This window comes from Heterodontus francisci, chromosome 18 (genome assembly GCF_036365525.1).
Source record: "Heterodontus francisci isolate sHetFra1 chromosome 18, sHetFra1.hap1, whole genome shotgun sequence".
NCBI lineage: Eukaryota > Metazoa > Chordata > Chondrichthyes > Heterodontiformes > Heterodontidae > Heterodontus > Heterodontus francisci.
Window position 1 is genome coordinate 54,417,503 of NC_090388.1, and position 18,747 is coordinate 54,436,249.

The following is an 18,747-nucleotide window of genomic DNA, read 5'->3' on the forward strand; positions in this document are numbered from 1 at the left end:
CATGGCGGCCACCCACCCCCACTGCAGGACGATGGGCCCTGGATTAACATATGATAGTTACTCGTTTGATAGTAAAGAACTTGAGTATTGCTGAAAACAGAGACATTTTGTCGAAGCTTTTTGTCTTGCACTCATCAGGGCAATTTTCAAGAATACCAATGTAAGGGAAAGCAAAAATTTATACCATATGAGAAGAGACTGCTGATTGGTTGGCAAGTGGACTCTGATTGGTAGAGACGTTGCCATGGAGAATGCACCAGTTTATGATGACTGACAGTTAACTGTCAAGCTTTGTTTGAAATCAGATTACCCTTGAAGGATAATGTATCCTAAAAACTTGAGCAAGAGGTAAAGCTAGCTGTTTCACACTGCTACTATGCAGTCGCAACGCATATGGTGTTCACCACTAACAGGATGCTGCCATCAAGCCAAAAAGACATTCTGCCTATCACACAAATGAGTAAGGTGATATTTGAATTTTAATGCCAATGTGATGCTAGGTATATAGGCCGTACATCCCAAAGACTGGCAGATCGTATCAAACAATATGTCCCTTCCGCTGTTCACAACGGGCAAGGTACAGACCATACCCAACCAGCCCTTGCATGCAAAACTCAAAACACAGTGTCCAACATTAGATGTGATTCCCCGATTGGACAATATTTGCTAAATAATCTTCAATGTGCTAAGAATTAGGCTGACAACCAATTTAAGATTGTCAGTCAGGCTCACAGTGTGGCGCATTTGCACCTACTGGAAGCTATGTATATGAATACGCAGGGCCCTGTTCTTTGCAGACAGAAAGAACATGTATACACATTGCACCTGTTTCAGCTAAGTGAAATAAGTGCTGAACGATTTGCTGTTTCATTCCTCAGGACAGTACCTTGACCAATCAGAGTCAAGCTGCTTGGCTTAAATTTCAAACAAAGCCTGGCAGTTAACTGTCAGTCTCCATAAACTGGTGCATTCACCATGGCAATGCCTCTACCAATCAGAGTCCACTTGCCAACCAATCAGCAGTCTCTTCTCATACAGTATAAATTTGTTGTTTCCCCTTACATTGGTATCCTTGAAAATTGCCCTGATGAGTGCAAGACAAAAAGCTTCGACAAAATGTCTCTGTTTTCAGCAATATGGTAATTAATTAAATGCATACATTTAAATACACTTACCTGCGATCTAACGGGCTGCGATCTTCAGAGCGGCGGCCAGCACTCCCGCGCCTTCATTTTCCCATCTGGGGAAAGTAGGCACCACAGTGTTGGGGAAGGGGGAATGTAAGATTTTTAGTGTGGTGGGGGGGAGGGGGGGAACAGGGGCAAACATTCATCATTAGTGTAGGGGATGGTGGGACGAGGTGAACTGTGAACTTTGTTTAGTTGTTGGGGGGAGGTCATATTTGAAAGTTAAGTATTTTGGCGGGGGGGGGATAGGGCAGAAACATAATTTTATTGTTATTGGGGGTGGGAAAAGGGCAATAGGATTTTGATTTGAACAGTGGGGGGTGGGGGTGGTTCCCTTTAAAAATTTAAATTAGCCTGCAGGGCTGGCTGCTCTTTAAAAAAGGCGCCAGCGCACAGGCAGTTGACGCCATTGCCAGCATTGGAGAGCCTGCCCCCTCCACATGATTGTGGGCGGGGCAGGCAGGCCGACTGGTGTATTTAAATGAGCTGCCGCACAGGAAATCGAGGCCGCATGGTGGCTTGCAGGCCGCCATTTTTTTTCGCCCGTCGCCACTCCTGGCAGTGGGTACTTAAAATTCAGCCCCATGTGTGGGGACCAGAACTGGATGCAGTATTCTAGATGAGGGCTAATCCAGATCTTGCATAGGACATTATGGTGCTCTTTGTTTTAGATTGGATCATCCCAGCTTCTAGCGTCAACCTGCTTTCTTTAAAAAATTTCTCAGCCAAATAGTGTAACTATTTCTTTTGTTCCATACTTCCCTTGCTAGAGCTTTAGTTACATAAGCATATAGAAGAAACAATGAAAATGTAGAGATTTTTTTCAGTATTCTGGGAACACCAGCAGAGATCTGAGTTTGAACTCTGTTATGATTTAACCATCCAAGTCCCATCATCTTTAAAAATTAATATTATCTTCCCAATTGATAGGGGCAAATAAGTTCATAATCTCCTTTATGCAGGTTTGGATGCTATAGGAAAATGAAAACATTATCTACCCCTAATTTTCAATGGATCAGATTCCTCAATCCCTCTGCTGCTGCTTCAGGCTGCATCATTAAATGCATGCTTTCCAGAAGACTGATACAACTAAAATGCAGCTTTTCCTTGCCTGCCAGAGAGGAGACATGGGTTTTACCACCAAGGATAGGCCTTGTGCCTTGACACTGGGTTAATAGCGAGCAAGCAATAAATGCCTTGCTCATGTTGGTCTTCTGAGCACATGAGATTAAATGGAATGAAACTCTTTCTTCATCAAAACCTGTTGTGGTATTTAACAAAACATCTTCATAAGCATTTCCGATCTTTAGCTGCAGCCTAATCTGTTGCCACACTGTGGTATGATACTATTTGGTCTGTTTGTGTTCATGCAGCCATTTGTTTTAAAGGGATGACCAAAGAATATTAAAATCGTTAAAAAGCCCTATGTAACCCTTTTTTCCTTTAATGTTAATGCCAGCTTAAAAAACTTTTCAGTCACGTAACAATGCATGAAGAAATGTGACACTGCAGTTCCACCCTCTGCCTACCAGGTAGCTCTGTATAGGAATTTTAACTTTCAGTTGTCACTGTGCCTTCATTTTATCTTCCCTTCCAGGTTTGTGTTTTAGATGGCCGACTAAGATTCTTTCTTAGTAAATATTTTAGTAATGAATATTGAGATTTTCCATTTTCTTATTTCTTGCTCATCACTGTAGCTCTCCATCAAAGCCAATTTCTGCTTCCTGCATCACCTGCCTCAACCATCTGATCTAGGGCCACCCAACTGTGAACTCCAGATAATGTTTTTTTTGAACTAAACATTTATTTTTGATGCTCTGTTCTCCAATTTCTTCTCAGTGTCTCTGGCTTGGCTCGCCAATCTCCATAATTGCCTGTAACATTATTAATACAAGAAGGAAGCTGTCTCTGCCAAGTCTGAAGCTTAGAAGGCTAAAATTGTTGTCTTGGAGGGAATGTATAGTCATAAACAGAAGAAAATCGGGATTGCATCTGCCTTCAAGAGGCAATAACATTCAGATTGAGGAAAGAGCCAGCGCTACCATGAGGAATAAGCTGGGCTATTATGCTATCAGTAAATTCCCTAGATTTTTCTTTTACTTTTGTACCACAGGAGCTGTTCATTAGATACCTTTCGATATAACATGTAAAGTAAATTGCAGGACTGACTCCCCATATGCAACACCACAGAATATCGCGTATTCTTTTTTAAGAAAAAATCAGAGAACAGGCAACAAGAAGAAAATCCAAACTTTAATGATTGTTTAAACAAAATCCAGAACATTCTAGAAGAGGCATTGCTTACAATTATCGTTACTCTGGAGAAAAGTAACATTTTATCCAAATTTCTTTGTACAAAGCAATGATTTCTTCAACATTCTCTTGCATATATCAATAAAAAAGATCAATCAGTTCTCAACTATGTCAGCATGATATATACACACACTGCAGGATCTAATTCCTAAATCAAGCATGTATTAAAAAATTTAGGTGCTCTATATATTATCAGAATTTATGTGGTCAGTCTCTGAGAAAGAGAGAGGGCTCCTCCATCTCAACAGGGGTTTTGGAGGCAACAGTAATCTGCAGATTAATATTCATCACAAATGTAAAGTGTACATGGATGGAAATGTTTGCCCAATTACGGTTGGAATTTATCATAATGTGAACTGTTCCACCTACCCTACCTCCTACCCACCCCATCCACCACCACCACCCCCCCCCCAACACACACGCACACATATTTTCTGTAGTACTTCCTATCAAATTTTTCTAAAATCAACCTGACACCGAAGTGTAATCATGCCATGAACACTAGAAGCACCCTACCAGAGTTGCTAATAACATTTACAAGAACCTGCAGAGACAAAGAAAGACCCCTAGGGGACATAGAAACTGTGAGAGTGATGCCTCACCTAGTCAAAGTGCCACAGGGGAGTGCAGTAGAGTCTGCACAAATTCCTGCAGACAGGAATGTCCCAGAGGACAAAGGGGAGATTAGCAAAGAATCTTCCCGCACAGTCCAAAAAAAAGAGAAGCACCCATCCCCTGACGTCAAAAGCTGACTCAGCAAAGCACTGAAAGAGAGTTCAGGACAGACCCGTCCGCTACTGACTCTCCTGGGGAAAAAAATTCCAACTCAGGGCTAATTAAACCTAGGCAGTCATGGAAATGGGCAAACTGAAGAAAAACCGCCCCAAATGTTTATTGGGATACCAAAAAAGGGCAGTTTAAAGCAACACTGCTGCCAAGAAAAGACAGGCTGTAATAAGTCTTAGGATTTATGAATGAATGTGAATGACAGAGAGAGAGACACTTTTTCCTGTATCTTATATCTTCTCTCTCAACCCTTTTTAATAAAATGCGTTTTTCTTAAATCATATTTCATTCCGCTGAGTGTGGAGGTGTCATGCAGGCCCCCACCTGCCAAGAATGAGGCATATTAATTTTGTCATAGGAACGTTGATTTTAAACTTGCTGGGAAGAAGAGAAGGCTGTTACAAGGACTGCCAGACACTTAGCTGAAAAACATTTGCATACTAACAGACAATGCTTGTAGAGACATAGGGACCATTCCCGGACACATTCAACCTACAATGGATTTTGATCACCAGACATTGAAGGTGTAAGGAAGAGCATTCCAGAGACTGCTAAGGTAATACAATCCATGTAAGCAGGGACTGGTTAAACCAGCTGGTCAAATGACATGGCTGGTCCAGCGTTTTTTTGAACTAGTCACAGAGTTTTTGAACGGAGAAAGACTGTTTGCTTCTGGAGTGAGAAGACTCTCCTGTCTGCTCCCATCTCTTTCTGACAAGCCTCTGGACCCACTGGGGACACATGAACCTCAAGAGAGAAAAGTCTCCTCCATCGAACAAGGTTTAAGAAGAATACTGGGCCCCAACAAAAAGCAAGACCTACCTACAATCAAGGACTTTACAGTGTGCTCAAAGACCAGTAACCAAAACCATCTTCAGATATTGCCTCAAACTTTTCCACTTTATTTCTTCTGCTCTTTTCTGTCTCTATCTGCATATGTGTATTGCATATGCCTGCTAGCATGGGCGCGTCGCGTATCCGTAGGCGTTAACCGAATTAGAGTTTAAGTTTAATAAAGTTCAAACTTTTCTGTTTAAACCTAAGAAAACCTGTTTGGCTAGTTTCTTTGCCATACAATTGGAAAGCGGTGAACAAAGATTCACCAAGGGGGAGCTAAAAACATGGTGTGTTTAAAATTAAACCCTGTTACGGTAAAACCGGGGAAGGCTGAGAGGGAACCCTAGCCCCCTTTCTCACCTGGTCGTAACAATAGAAATCAGAATACAGTATCAAGGAATAAATTGAAGGTAGAAATCCAATTCCAGGGATCAGATAATGTTTGTAAGACCCAAGTTTCATTCTTGCAGTTCACATTGGATCTTCCCAATTGCATGAAAGATTTGTAGCCATTCCCAATAATCCATTCTTCTCCATGCACACCAAATGAAACCCTTCTTAGATTCCAGCCTGCAACACTGCCAGATATCTATTATACTACATATAAACCTTCTCACTCCTGCTGTCTGGAATTCTGTTCCGAACCCCTCACTCTATTACATCCTTTATCATTTTTAAAAGCCTCCCCAAAACCTGCCTCTTTGGTCCCTAATTGATCTCCAAACCACTGGTCAGTACCCAAATTACCCTGCTATCATGAACTTTGGGCTCAGGACTGCAGTGAATAACCATTTTTTCAAGGTACGATTATGCCCATTTTAGGCATCATAATATCATAATCAAGGTGATACTAGGAATGCCCTTGTTTTATTTTTGGAGGTTCAGCCATGAGTGAAGATTAATCATATTTGTAAAATTGTGGGCAACACAGAGTCATAAAGATAACTCTGGAAAGTTATGTCTTCTCCTCATCAACAGATCTTCCACAGACTATCTTTAATCCTCCTTTAAACTTTATCTCAATTATCATTCTACTCGTTATATAATTCACATTCATATGTATTGCCCAAACCCTTAGATAATTGGGTGAAATTCTGCGTAGATTCTCACATTGTCTACCATAACTTTGCCTGAGGCATTGCAGAAACCCTAGAAAAACAGTGGGCTGAATTTTACGCCGCTCCAGCGGGTCCGGTGGTGGCGTGGAGATGGCGCAAAATTGAGTGGGAGGCTCCAGGAGGCCTACACACCCCGATTCCACCTCCAGCCAAGTTTACGGCATCGGGCAGGGTGTGGGAAACGGCTCCCCTGCCCGAGGCCAATCAAGACCTTTAAGTGGCCACTCAAGGGCGGTCGCCCGCCTCCACGAGTATTTTACCCATGGCAAGCAGGTGTGCTGGGGACGTGAAAGACCGACCAGCGATAGCTGCTGGCCTTTCCACACCCCGGGGGTGGGGGGGGGGGGGGCGGCGCATGGCAATCAGGCACAAGGTGCCCAATTGAGGACCGCCCCTGCCTCCCAACCCACCCCCGGGACCAAAGACGTTTCCCCTCCCCCCGAACGACCACTCTAGCCTCACCAAGGAAGGACCGATCCCCCTGGTGAGGCAACCCCTACTTACCTTCCCTCCAGGGTTCCTGGCGTCGGCTGGGCTGCAGTCCCAACAGTGGCCACCGCTCCCGGTGACGCTGCTGGGACTAAGAGCTGCCAGCCTGCTGATTGGCCAGGAGCTCACTGAGAGGGACCTACTCCCTCAAGTGGGTGGAAGTCCCGCCTCGGGGCAATTAAAGCCCAGGGACCCGTAAAATACGGTACAGATCCCCAGGCTAGGCGGACACCAACTTTCACGTCGGTGGCGAATTCCCATCTGCCTAAGATAAAATCCAGCCCAGTGTGCATGCAGTTTTTACAGAGTTTGCGAGGATCTTCCACAGTAGTTACAGCGGACAAGTGAGAGAGCTCCTGTAGAAATTGCCCATATTATGCTTAATCATCATTAATTCTGTATTTTCATGGGTTAATTTTTCTGCCTTTCTAACTTAATTTTCAGTGTGGCTGATAAGAATTCCATTCCACTATTGAAGAGTAACTATGAGTGGTTTGTGGTCCATATTTTGACTTATATTTGTACCTGTTCCTCAAACTTGCAATCTGATTAATGGTTTATGTAAATATCATCTTTAATCATATTAGCACTCTTGGAGGATAAGGCTCTAAATTTATGGGTTTTTTGAGAAGAAACTATACAGCTTTGCTTAGTGGACTTATTCATACTCATTAATTTTTTTTTCAAACCCAGTTTTGCAGTAGCAGAGTAAAGTAAGTGATGAAGGGTAAAGGTAAATGAACTTGGAATAGTATTCCTCATCTCAAGTATGAAAAGCATCGAGTTCTGAATTGGAATGTACCATCTCTTGCTTGTGGGAACTAAAGCACAGGAGGCCCTGACTCCAAAAGTACACACAGCAAACCACCCAAGGTAAAGACAGTATGGGCAGCAATCTTCCGATGAAGATTGTAGGTTCTGTGGCAGTTACTGCAATTAAGAGCTATTTTTGTACTATGTTATCGGTGATTCATTTTGGGATCAAAGCCTAAAAATTACTTTTGCAAAATGAGTGGTTAATGCACTTGTACCATATTCCTTTGACTGGTATTTTAGTGAAGGTGTTAATATTTAAAATAAAGGAGTAAATGCCTGTACTAAAATGACAAACCGAGGAATATCCCACTAATATCACTAATTGTAATTTCTGGGCTCAAAAAGGTATAGCAAGAAAGTATAATGGGACAATTTTAACAAGGGTCAGTGGGTTGGATTGGGTGCAATGGGGGGTGGTTAAATGGCCAAAAAGTGGAAGCATGTTGGGAGTTCGGCTAGATCGTGCTGACTTCCAGCTTTTCCCGAGGTGGGACAAGGGGTGAGCAGCCAACCCGCTCCCAGGAGCTGGATTGACATTCTAAGTATGTCAATGAGGCTGGCAGCCTTGGATTTAACCTCCTTTGCAGGTTTAACTATGGCTGGTGGGGTTTCCTGGACCACAAGAATCTCAGTAGCTGCAATAAGGCTCAGGGAAAAAACATGTACCTTCACAGCAGTTCTTGTTGGCCAGGAGGAGCAGTTGTACTTCCTACCAGATACCCAAGCATCCCCCACACCCACTGGGGTCTGCGATCGGACTGTATCTCCCAGCATCAGGAATCGGACCCCCAGGGTCAGACCCCATCCCTGGGGTCAGAAATTGGACCCCCTCCCAGGATCACATCCCCTGCCCCACCCTCCATGGTCTGGGATTGCACCACCCCTCCCCCCCCCTCCAAGGTCAGGGGTTGGTCCCCCATTCCTATGGTCAGGAATCGGATATCCCCCAGCATGATTTGGAAACCCCCTCGATGTCGGGGATACCTGGTCCTGCAGCCTCTTCCCAAGCATTGCCCACCCAAGTGGAAGCCAAGCCTGTCCAATCAAGCTGACTTCCAGGTGGGGAACCTGTCCATGACCTAAATCACATGGTGCAGAGCAGCATGCGGGGAAACCCAGACTTCCAGGTTTCCCTCGTGCCACTGTCGCTCACTGCCTACGTTCCCGGCATCTCAAAAAGTTAAAATTCTCCCTATTATTTTGTTAATGGATTACCGTAAGGTACATGATTCACCATTATAGTTTTCAGTTCTTTTTAATGAGGTTTATTATCTTGTATACATATCAGAAAATATTTTAAAGCATCTAATGGTCTGCTCCAAAATTCTGAAAAATGCATCAAATGAAGTGTCAGAAATTAAAATTTTATAGTGTTTCCCCATTCAACCCTAGAAAATAATTTTATCCATGGGGTACAGAGTACCTACTTGAGCAATTGCCATTAACTACTGTTTGCTATGTTTTGCTATACTAAAGGTGCTATATAAGTGTAAGTTGCTGCTAAACCTCTTGATTACAGCTTTGCAATCACTCACGTATCCGATATGTTGTGTTAACTTGGCCAGAAAGGCTTTCTCATTTTAACATATTTGAAATTAAGTAGGGCAGTAAATGGATATATGATAAACAATCATGTATTAAAAGTGGCAAGGGACTAACTAGCAACTTTAATTGAAGCTGCTGTATAGAAATGCTTAGAAAAGTGTAGTTGTGTATCTTTGTAGTTTAACAGTACAGTTAAGTACCAAACAGCATTTTACAATTACAGGAAGCTATTACCTTACTGGAATGAGGACCAGCTTTATTTCTGAACAATATAACAATTGCTTAGTGACATTTCCCATATTGAATAGCAGTTGACACTGGAATTCAGAGTTGTTTCATGCACAAAAAAACCTAGAAGAAAATGAAAGGTTCTTGATCCTCCAACTAAAAAGAGCCAGCTGCAGGTACAAAGATTCAGACAACCATTTTTGCTGTTGAATCCTAAATACTCCTGACAAACAAATGACATGCAAAGGAGTTTTGAAGACCACCTCTTTCCTTGTTGTAGAAGCCCCTGTATTAGAGGCTGCTACATTCTCTAGAACTCCAGGATACAAACACAGCAGGATTCAGGCCTGTAGGATCATTTCATTACGTGCTCCCCTGTACCTCTGAGAATAACGAGTTAACATTTGTATCAGCACTGCAACAAGCACATAAAGGCCAGAGCTGGAGAAAACTGAAGCAGCTTTTTCCCATTGAAACCATTGCTGTCTCATGCCATGGAGGAGGTTTGCTTTTGCTCCTCCTGCTCTTGCTCACCATCTCCCATCAGTGGCTGCCGTTTTTTAAGCTCTCGGTGGTATTTTGCCATCAAGGAGGCATAGATGCAACCATATGCCCCAGCCACCACCATCATGATGCAAACAATGCCACATAAGACCCCAGCAACGATGACTGTTCCAATGGCTCGCCTGACGCTGACTGGACGGTAACGTTGTCTGGCGCACTCTGAGGTATGAAAGTAATGTGGCCTTGGGGTACTGACCTCGTGTTTCACACAGGGAGGACTAGTGACTACCTTTCCATTTACCAAAGATTTGTTTTCATCCTCCAGTTGGATACAATAGTTGAACATCTCTATGGGAACTACTCTGAGATCTTTCCCACGGAGGTCTTTCGGCAGAGAACATTCAATTCCATCAAGTTTTCCACCTGATTTTAAGACAAAGTAATCAGTTAATAAGAACTTGTGGCCCTCTACCACTCAATACATTACAGAGTATCTTGCCAATGTCACCATTTCCTCAAGTAACAATGGGAAGTATTTAATGGAGGTGACAGGGGTCTCGCCTGCCGGCTGAAGAGCTGGCGAGAGCCGGGCTTTGCCTCTTTTCGGGAAGCCGGCCACACTATGTGCCAATCAGGCACTTAACTTGGCAGCAGCGAGCCTTCCCCGGGATTAAGGACCCCCAGGACAGAAGTCACGCCCGCTGAGAGCTGCTAGCTAATCAAAGGCCGGCAGCATTTTTACTCAGCAGCATCACCATGGAGGTGGTGGTGGCTGCCAGTAGTGCCCAGGATCATCGATGGGCCATTTCAGAGGGCAGTTAAGAGTCAAACACATTGCTGTGGGTCTGGGGTCACGTGTAGTCCAGACCAGGATGGCAGATTTCCTTCTCTAAAGGGCATTAGTGAACCAGATGGGTTTTTACGGCAATCAGTGGTAGTTTCATGGTCACCATTACTGAGACTAGCTTTCAATTCCTGATTTTTCCAGAAATTAAATTCCACCAGCTGCCATGGTGGGATTTGAACCCACATCCCCAGATTATTAGCTTGGGTTTCTGGATTACTAGTCCAGTGACTCTGCCACTGTCTCCCCTAAAGGCCCACTTAAGAGCCTCAATTGACGAAGGGGCTAGAAGGCCATCCACAGGCCTTCCCGCCACTGACTTAATTGGGTTGGATGTGGGAAGGTGGCAGGGTCCCCACCTGCCACCACCTCTCCCAATTAAATGCTCTCCCCACCTTCAAACTCGCCATGGGGGAGAGCAGAAAATCCAGCCCAATGTTTGCATTTGTTCAGCAAATATTCATAACCTAAATTATTTCCATTTTCTCCTCTCTTTCACTGCCCCATATCATATCTGGTTATTTGATTGTGGGGAATACATCAAAGCGCTAAATCTGCATTTGCAGTGGAAAACAGCACTCATAGGGAGTGCATCATGTGAAATCACTGGCACAGAGATTTTCAACCATATTTTCCATGATCTTAATGGGAAGAAAATCATTGGCTGTATGCCAGTTACTGCCCATGGCTGCTCCCAACTGTGAGCAGTTGAACCAGATGCTGTTCTGGCCCAATTGACATGTGCTTTCCTGCAGGAAACACCAGATATAACAACAAAAAGTGCAACTTAGTAAAACATTCCAAGGTGCTTCACAGGAGCATTATCAAACAAATGTTGACACTGAGCCACATAAGGAGATTTACGGAATGGTGACCAAAAGCTTGGTCAAAGTGGTAGGTTTTAAGGAATATCTTCAAGGAGGAGAGAGGGGTAGCGAAGTGGAGAGGTTAAGGAAGGCAATTCCAGAGCTTAGGGACTCAGCAGCTGAAGGCATGGCCAGCAATGGTGGGGCAAAGGGAGTCGGGAATGCTCAAGAATTGGAGGAATTTGAAAACAAAGATGAGAATTTTAAAATTGAGGTATTGCCAGACCAGAAGCCAATGTAGGTCGATGAAAAATTGAGGTGATGAGTGAACAGGACTTGGTGCAAGTTAGGATACGGGCAGCAGAGTTTTGGATGAGCTCAGATTTGTGGAGGGGTTGCAAAGTACTGCACCATCTCCAACTTCCATTTCCTCTCCAAAGTCCTTGAATGCGCTGCCGCCTCTCAAATCTGTGTCCAGATTTCCCAGAACTCTATGTTTGAATCCCTCCAAATAGGTTTCCACCCTGCCACAGTCCTGAAACAGCACTTATCAAAGTCACAAATGACATCTTACGTGACTTTGACAAAGGTAACCAATTCCTCCTCATCCTTCTCTACCTGTCTACAGTCTTTGGCACAGTTGACTGCACCATCCAGCTACAATACCTTTCCACCATCGTCCAGTTGAATGGGACTGCAGTCACCTAGTTCAACTTTTATCTATCCAGTCCTTTCTATCCCACTCCTGCACTGTTACTTCTCTATCCTTGGCCCCCTCCTATTTCTTAAGTACATGTTGTTCCGCAACGACATTATCTGAAAACACAGATGCTAACGACACTCAGCTTTACCACAACACCACCTATCTCAGCTGCTCACAATCTCTAACGTGTTCTCCTGCTTGTATGACACTCAGTGCTAGATGAGCAGAAATTTCGTCCAATTAAATATTGGGAAGACTGAAGTCGTTGTCTTTGGTTCCTGTCACAAACTTCATTCTCTAGCCACTAACTCCATTCCTCTCCCTGGCAACTATCTGAGGTTGAACCAGACTGTTCTTAAACTTGGTGTCATATTTGACTTTGAGATGATATTCCGACCACATATTTGCACCATCACTGTCTATTTCCATGTTCATTACCTCGCCTGACTCCGCACCTACATGAACTCATCAGCTGCTGAAACCCTCATCTATGCCTTTGTTACCTCTAGACTTGACTATTCCAATGCATTTCTGGCTGATCTCCCACATTCTACCCTCCGTAAACTTGGGGTCATCCAAATCTCTGTTATTTGTGCATTAATTCGCACCCAAGTCCCGCTCAGCCATCACCTCAATTATTCAATGATCTATATTGGTTCCCATTCCAGCAATGCCTTGATTTTTAAAATTCTCATCCTTGTTTTCAAATCCCTGAATGGCTTCCCCCCTCCCTATCTCTGTAATCTCCTCCAGCCCTACAACCCTCCAAGATATCTGCGCTCCTCCAATTCTGGCCTCTTGAGCAACCCTGATTTTAATCACTTCATCAATGCTAGCCATGCCTTCAGCTGCCAAGACCCCAAGCTCTGGAATCCCCTCCCTAAACCACTCTGCCTCTCTTCCTCTCATTCCTCCTTTAAGATATTCCTTAAAACCTAACTCTTTGACCAAACTTTTGGTCACCTGCCATCTTATGTGGCTTGTGTCAGGTTTTTTTTAATAACACTCCTGTGAAATGCCTTGGGATGTTTTTACTTTGTTAAAGGCACTATATAAATGCAAGTTGTTGTTGTTGTTATTGTGGAAGATGGGGGAGGCCGGCCAGGAGATCATTGGAATTGTCAAGCCTAGAGATAACAATGACATGGATGGTGCAACAAATGAGCTGAGGCAGGGGTGGAGATGGGTGAAGTTATGGAGGTGGAATTAGGTGGCCTAGGTGAGGATCTGGAGCAGAAGTTCATCTCCGGTTCAAACAGCACACCATTGTTGCAAACAGTTTTGTTCGGCTTCAGACAGTGGCTGGGTGAGGGATGAAGTTGGTGTCTAGAGAATGGAGATGGTGACAGGAATTGAACACAAATTGGCTTCAGTCTTCCCAATATTTATTTAGTAATCATGAGAAAGAACTCTGCCTGATGTCCCCTGGCCAGAGCTACTAAGACCCATTAGTCAAGCTGCTGTTCTGCATGAGATCACTTGGCTTTACACAGATCAGGAATAAAGCCTGTGATTTTCCCATTTAGATTCAATAACATAGGGATGAGTTCAGTTTTAATCCTCATGTTGATTTTATTTTGGTACATGCGAATTATAGCCAGTGTGGCAGAAAGTACGTACATAATTGCAAATTTGTTCTACTGACCTTTGTACAAGTACCACTCCATCCAGTGCTTGAAGTCCCTCAGGCCACAGTCACACTCCCAAGGATTCCCACCCAGTCGTAACTGCTGAAGAAGTTCAAGTGGCTCAAAGACCTCCCTTTCAAGATTTGGCATCCTGTTTTCTTCCAGATTCAACCAAGTCAAGTTTTGCATTTCATCAAATAAGAGCAGTGGAATTTGAGAGAGGCCATTAACAGAAAGGTCTAACTTCTGCAAGTTGGTGGTCTTATAGAAGATACTTTTATCCAGGCTTCGGATGCTATTGTTTCTTAAGTTGAGGTCAGTCAGGTTCCTGATATATTCAAATACATTGGATGGTAATTGATCCAGGTAGTTGTTGGACAGGTCCAGTTTCTCCAGTGTGGTAAAATTAGTGAATGTGAGAGCCTGCAAGGTGCTGAGTTTGTTGTTGCTGAGCGAGAGGAATTTAATGTTTGACGGAATGTCTGTTGGGATGGTCACTAGGCCTAGATTGCTGCAATCCACTTCATATTTTTTACAAGAACAGTGTGTGGGGCATGCCAACAAGGCCTCAACAATAGTCAGCAGCACAAAAAATAAGCAGAAAGGACCTGTGGAGAAAAAGAAGCATAAGTCACTGAATCGGAAGTTTCAGCTGTTTTAGATGCATGAGTATGCTGTCTCACAACTGAAAGATGAATTTGAAGGAGTTCCCTACATTCAAGACCCTATTCTCAGTTCATTATAATTGGCAAAAAGCAAAGCAAAATTGCTTGCAGCATATCCTTGATCAACAGCCAACCACAGTGGGATTCCCCATCTCACTTTCACAGACACCAACTTCATGCCCAAGGACAGGACTAGGAAGTTATTGGAACAAGTAGGAGGTGATAAGACAGGGGTGTTGAAGGTGAACATTGCAAAGGATGAACATGGTGGCTGAAGGAACAATTGCTAAGAATGGATCACAGGAAGCAGGAGAAAACTGATGTAAGTTTTATAATATACAGTAGTGTTATTCCTGGCAATTATCAACAGTTTTATAATAGAGGGGTGATATTTGTTCAAATTGCAACATGTCAAGACCAGTGCTGTATCTGAGGCTAAGATGGCACATAATACAAGGGAACGGATATTTATTGGAGAAGGGGCAGATATTAAGTAGGTCTTGACTCTCTTAGGGGGGGCCATCTTTCCTCTAACAGCATCAAGGGACTAGAGAACGCGAAACTAAAGGCCTCCGTAGATCTCCCAGATAATAACAATCAAAAAGAAAACAAAGAAACACAGAAAAGCCACAGAAAAACAAACAAAAAAGCCCTGTGTCGCTTAAGAACTCCTTTCATTTGCCTTTAACTTAGTTCAATTGGGTGGAACTAAAACTGGGAGACTCTTCCACCCAATGATAGGAAATCTTTCCGTCAGTTGCTGGCCCTTATTTGCATGTATAGCCATAGTGAAACTCTCACTGAAACTGTATTAAGCCCCATCACAGAATCATATGTTGGAAGGATAGGAGAGAGGAAATTAAGCACTGGGTAAGATTGTGGAATATCTCATTTCCAAATGTTATAAGCTCACATCATGCCAATGAGAATAAGTTTGCTAGTCCAAAAATTGTTCTGGAACAGTAGCACTATTCCCAATAGTCATGAATATGCTATATGCTATATCATAATTGGAGAATAGTGTTATTCATGAACAACTTTATAATACAGAGTAATGTCATTTCTGAAATGCATTTTGCAATTTGCATCAGAGTGCGGTGTTATTTTTGGTAAATATGAACAATTTTGTACGAGATTGGTGCTATTTCTGCCAAGTATTAGGAGTTTTATAATGAAGTAGTGTTATTCCTCTCAATTAACAGGTTTGTAACAAAAAGGAGCAATATCTTGGTAATTATTAATAAATGATCCCTTTGGCATTCAGAGGGCGGAATTTTCTACACATTCCCTGTAGGAAGTTGGGACCATTTGCCGAAGGAGCAGACTTTGCAAGGCTTTTTCACTGAGCCATGGCATTAGCATCCCACCTCGGGGTTCCCCGACCAAGCAGGGAGGGTGGACAGGATGATGTATTCATTCTGTCAAAGGAAGGATTTCTAATTAAAGGGACCATGGCATGGTTACAAGAGCTCAGTAGTACATGGATTTTTGAGGCTGCAGCAACCACTGGAATGGAGAGGAGACCTGGGACAGCTGCTCCCCAGACCTTTCACTCTTACATGGAGGTCTTGCTGCAGGATCTGAGGGGCTGCAGTAAGGTGAGCTCTCCCAAGGATGGGAGGTAGAAGATGACCTCTACAACCAAACAAGTGTGGATGGAAGTGGCCGAGAAAGTAAACAGCATGAGTGTGTTCCTTCCAACCTGGAGACAATGCAGCAAAAGGATGCAGGGCCTCAGACAGATGAGTGGCATAACACTTCCAGGTGCCAAGCCCCACACTCTGATTTTTCCAGCATTCTCCTGCACAGCACTCCTCAGACCATCAGACCAACACGCCCTGCAGCTCCACTCATTCCTCTCTCTCCAAGCACCTCACATACCCATCTCAACGCTGACACACCCTCAGCCTATTGCCCTTTCACAGCCACGCCTCAAAGTCTTCCACAAATGTTGTCCTTCCCTCCTCTCCACACTGGCCATTATGAACACTCACACCTCTCTGCTTTCTCTCCTTGCAGTAGAGAGCACACAAACCTTGGAGTCAGGCAGAGACAGGGGTGGGGGGGGATGCGGGTGAGTGGCGCTCCAGTGAGAGGCACCTTGTCGGTCATTGGCAATGCATTCCCACCTGCTCCACTGGGAAGGAGGTATTGTTCCAGGAGGCTGCAGATGTCGGCAGTGACCTTCCATGAGAGCCTGAGCCTCCTGAGGCACTGGTATTCAGACATGTCGAGAGAGCTGATTCTCTGCCTGTGTTGGGGGTCTTGCCTCTTTCCAGCTGGATCTTGGTGTCCATCCCATCTGCCCTGTGGTGTGGCGTGTGGCTGGGGAGAAGGCAGCTGCTGATGCTGATGCCAGTGGTGCTGCTTCTGTTCTTGCTCCTCATCAGAGGTGCAAGGTATAGCTTCATAAGCTGCTCCCATGCCATGTTGAAAGTGGCAGCAAGGAAATGCAGATTAAGTTGAGTGAAGTGCCTTCCAAGAAATTGGTCATCACCTGTCAAGCAGTGATAGCTCTCGCTGAGAGATGTGCTTTGAACAGTAGCCCCTCACCTGGCCATGGCTGGAGCACTTCAGAATAACTGATCAAAGGTTTCCCAGCTTGTCAGTTTCACTAAAGAAACACTTCCTTCTGTGCCTTGGTGACCCTGGCAAGTTGCCAGCAGGTCATGAGACAGGTGCCCTGGCTGTGAAAACCAGTTTTGAGGGTTAAACAGTTCTTTATTGGCTTTTTAGGTACCTTAATTACATATTTGACTGATCCAAGGTGTTCCCACTCGCCTTCTATCTAACCTAGTGAAACCCGGAAGAGGGCGAGATGATGTCAGGATCCCAACCCAACATCAATTTCAGGGGATTTAACTCCCCACACTCATGCAAACCTACCTCCCCGTGCCTGGGAAAACTCCCCCATGATGTACACATTTCTAGCAAGCAGGCAGCTGCTTTCAGAGTGTAACAAATTCACTTTAATAGAGGGACAGTAAAGGCTGGCTTTACGAATGTGGACTTCCAATGCAGAGCCTCCCAGCTGCTCGCCCCACAATTTTCTGTCAACTGTTTTAATGAATGGAAATTTGTGGGGAACACAGCTGGCCCTTCCTAGTATGCACTTCCAGCATACCAGGCTGAGCGCTAGTTGCATATGTTCATTAAACTGTCCCTTATAATTCCAATATATAACTGTTGCACATTCAAATATACAAGTCTCAGATCAAAAACATGTTATTTAACCACACCCTCAGAGTTCAGACCATCAACTATTAGAATTTTCTTCATCTGTGGTGCCATCTGGACCCCTTGGTATGTTATTTTTCTGCATATTTTAGGCTTACAAGGTTTGAAAAATTAGATATCCCACAATCTGACCTATTATTTTCTATATATGATATACAGGAATTTCCTTTTTTGCTTGCTTACAGTTGATGATATAACCGTAAAGAAACCTTTTGACCTCATGCAATTTCCCACCTTCTTCCGAGCACGATTAAAGTCACATGGCAAAACTCAATTATTTCAATGATAGAGACCAATAATTGGAATTAGTAATGGAAAATATGAACTCACAATTAGAAAGGAAAGACACAAAAGTGATATAACAGGAATAATTGTAAACAGAATGGATTATAATTATAGTAACAAACTATTCTCAGGAGTGTTTTACAAAGACCTGACAAGCTGGATTTTATAAGCTGTTGGCATTTTGTTCTTGTGATTTGTGATATTACCCAAATCTCTCAAATGTGTCACCGTTGGCTGTTCTTGCCATGTAACCCAACTCTTCACAGTTTTTGTAAATGATAATTTAAAGCAATAAAACAAGAAGGTTTGGGATCCTGGTAGCTGCAGGCTGTGTTTTGTCAGTTCATTAATGTCACATATTGCAGAGAGTGGGTGGATGAATCTTCGACTAATCTAACAACCAAATGCTTACCTATCTCTGTGCTTTGTCAAGATGTTAGGTCTGCTCTTTAGAGCTGTTTGTTGCGACTAACTGTTGGTATGCCCTTGATATGTAGAATATCAAAAAATCCTGAGTGACAAAAAAAAATTTGCAATAGAATTGCTGCTTCCATTCAGTGTACCTACGTCAGCGTTGCTCATGACTTTTAATTCGTAAGTTTGAGATTCTGCCATGTGACTTTAATCGTGCTCGGAAGAAGGTGGGAAATTGCATGAGGTCAAAAGGTTTCTTTACGGTTATATCATCAACTGTAAGCAAGCAAAAAAGGAAATTCCTGTATATCATATATAGAGAATAATAGGTCAGATTGTGGG

The 18,747-nt window shown here is 43.5% G+C and overlaps 2 protein-coding genes across 2 annotated transcripts in view; one reads left to right on the plus strand and one right to left on the minus strand.

The window, feature by feature from the left end:
• Window positions 1-18,747, plus strand: part of cacna2d4a (calcium channel, voltage-dependent, alpha 2/delta subunit 4a) — a 695,670-nt gene that overhangs the window by 386,613 nt on the left and 290,310 nt on the right. The gene's annotated exons all lie outside the window — the stretch shown is intronic.
• On the minus strand, window positions 9,807-16,898 carry lrtm2a (leucine-rich repeats and transmembrane domains 2a). Its single transcript, XM_068051126.1, has 4 exons — window positions 16,599-16,898; window positions 16,029-16,104; window positions 13,822-14,412; window positions 9,807-10,246 (listed from the first exon to the last, which is right to left on the minus strand). The coding sequence occupies exons 1-4, from the start codon at window positions 16,896-16,898 to the stop codon at window positions 9,807-9,809; spliced, it is 1,407 nt and encodes a 468-aa protein (XP_067907227.1).

Bases quoted from the DNA above. Each gene is read 5' to 3' on its own strand.
- lrtm2a (XM_068051126.1), bottom strand. From the start codon at position 16,898: ATGGCATGGGAGCAGCTTATGAAGCTATACCTTGCACCTCTGATGAGG. The intron at 16,105-16,598 runs GTGGGAATGCAT...GTTTGGTTGTAG, and splicing joins CCTCCTTCCCAGTGGAGCAG to AGGTCATCTTCTACCTCCCA. The intron at 10,247-13,821 runs GTCAGTAGAACA...TCTTAAAATCAG, and splicing joins GGAGTGGTACTTGTACAAAG to GTGGAAAACTTGATGGAATT.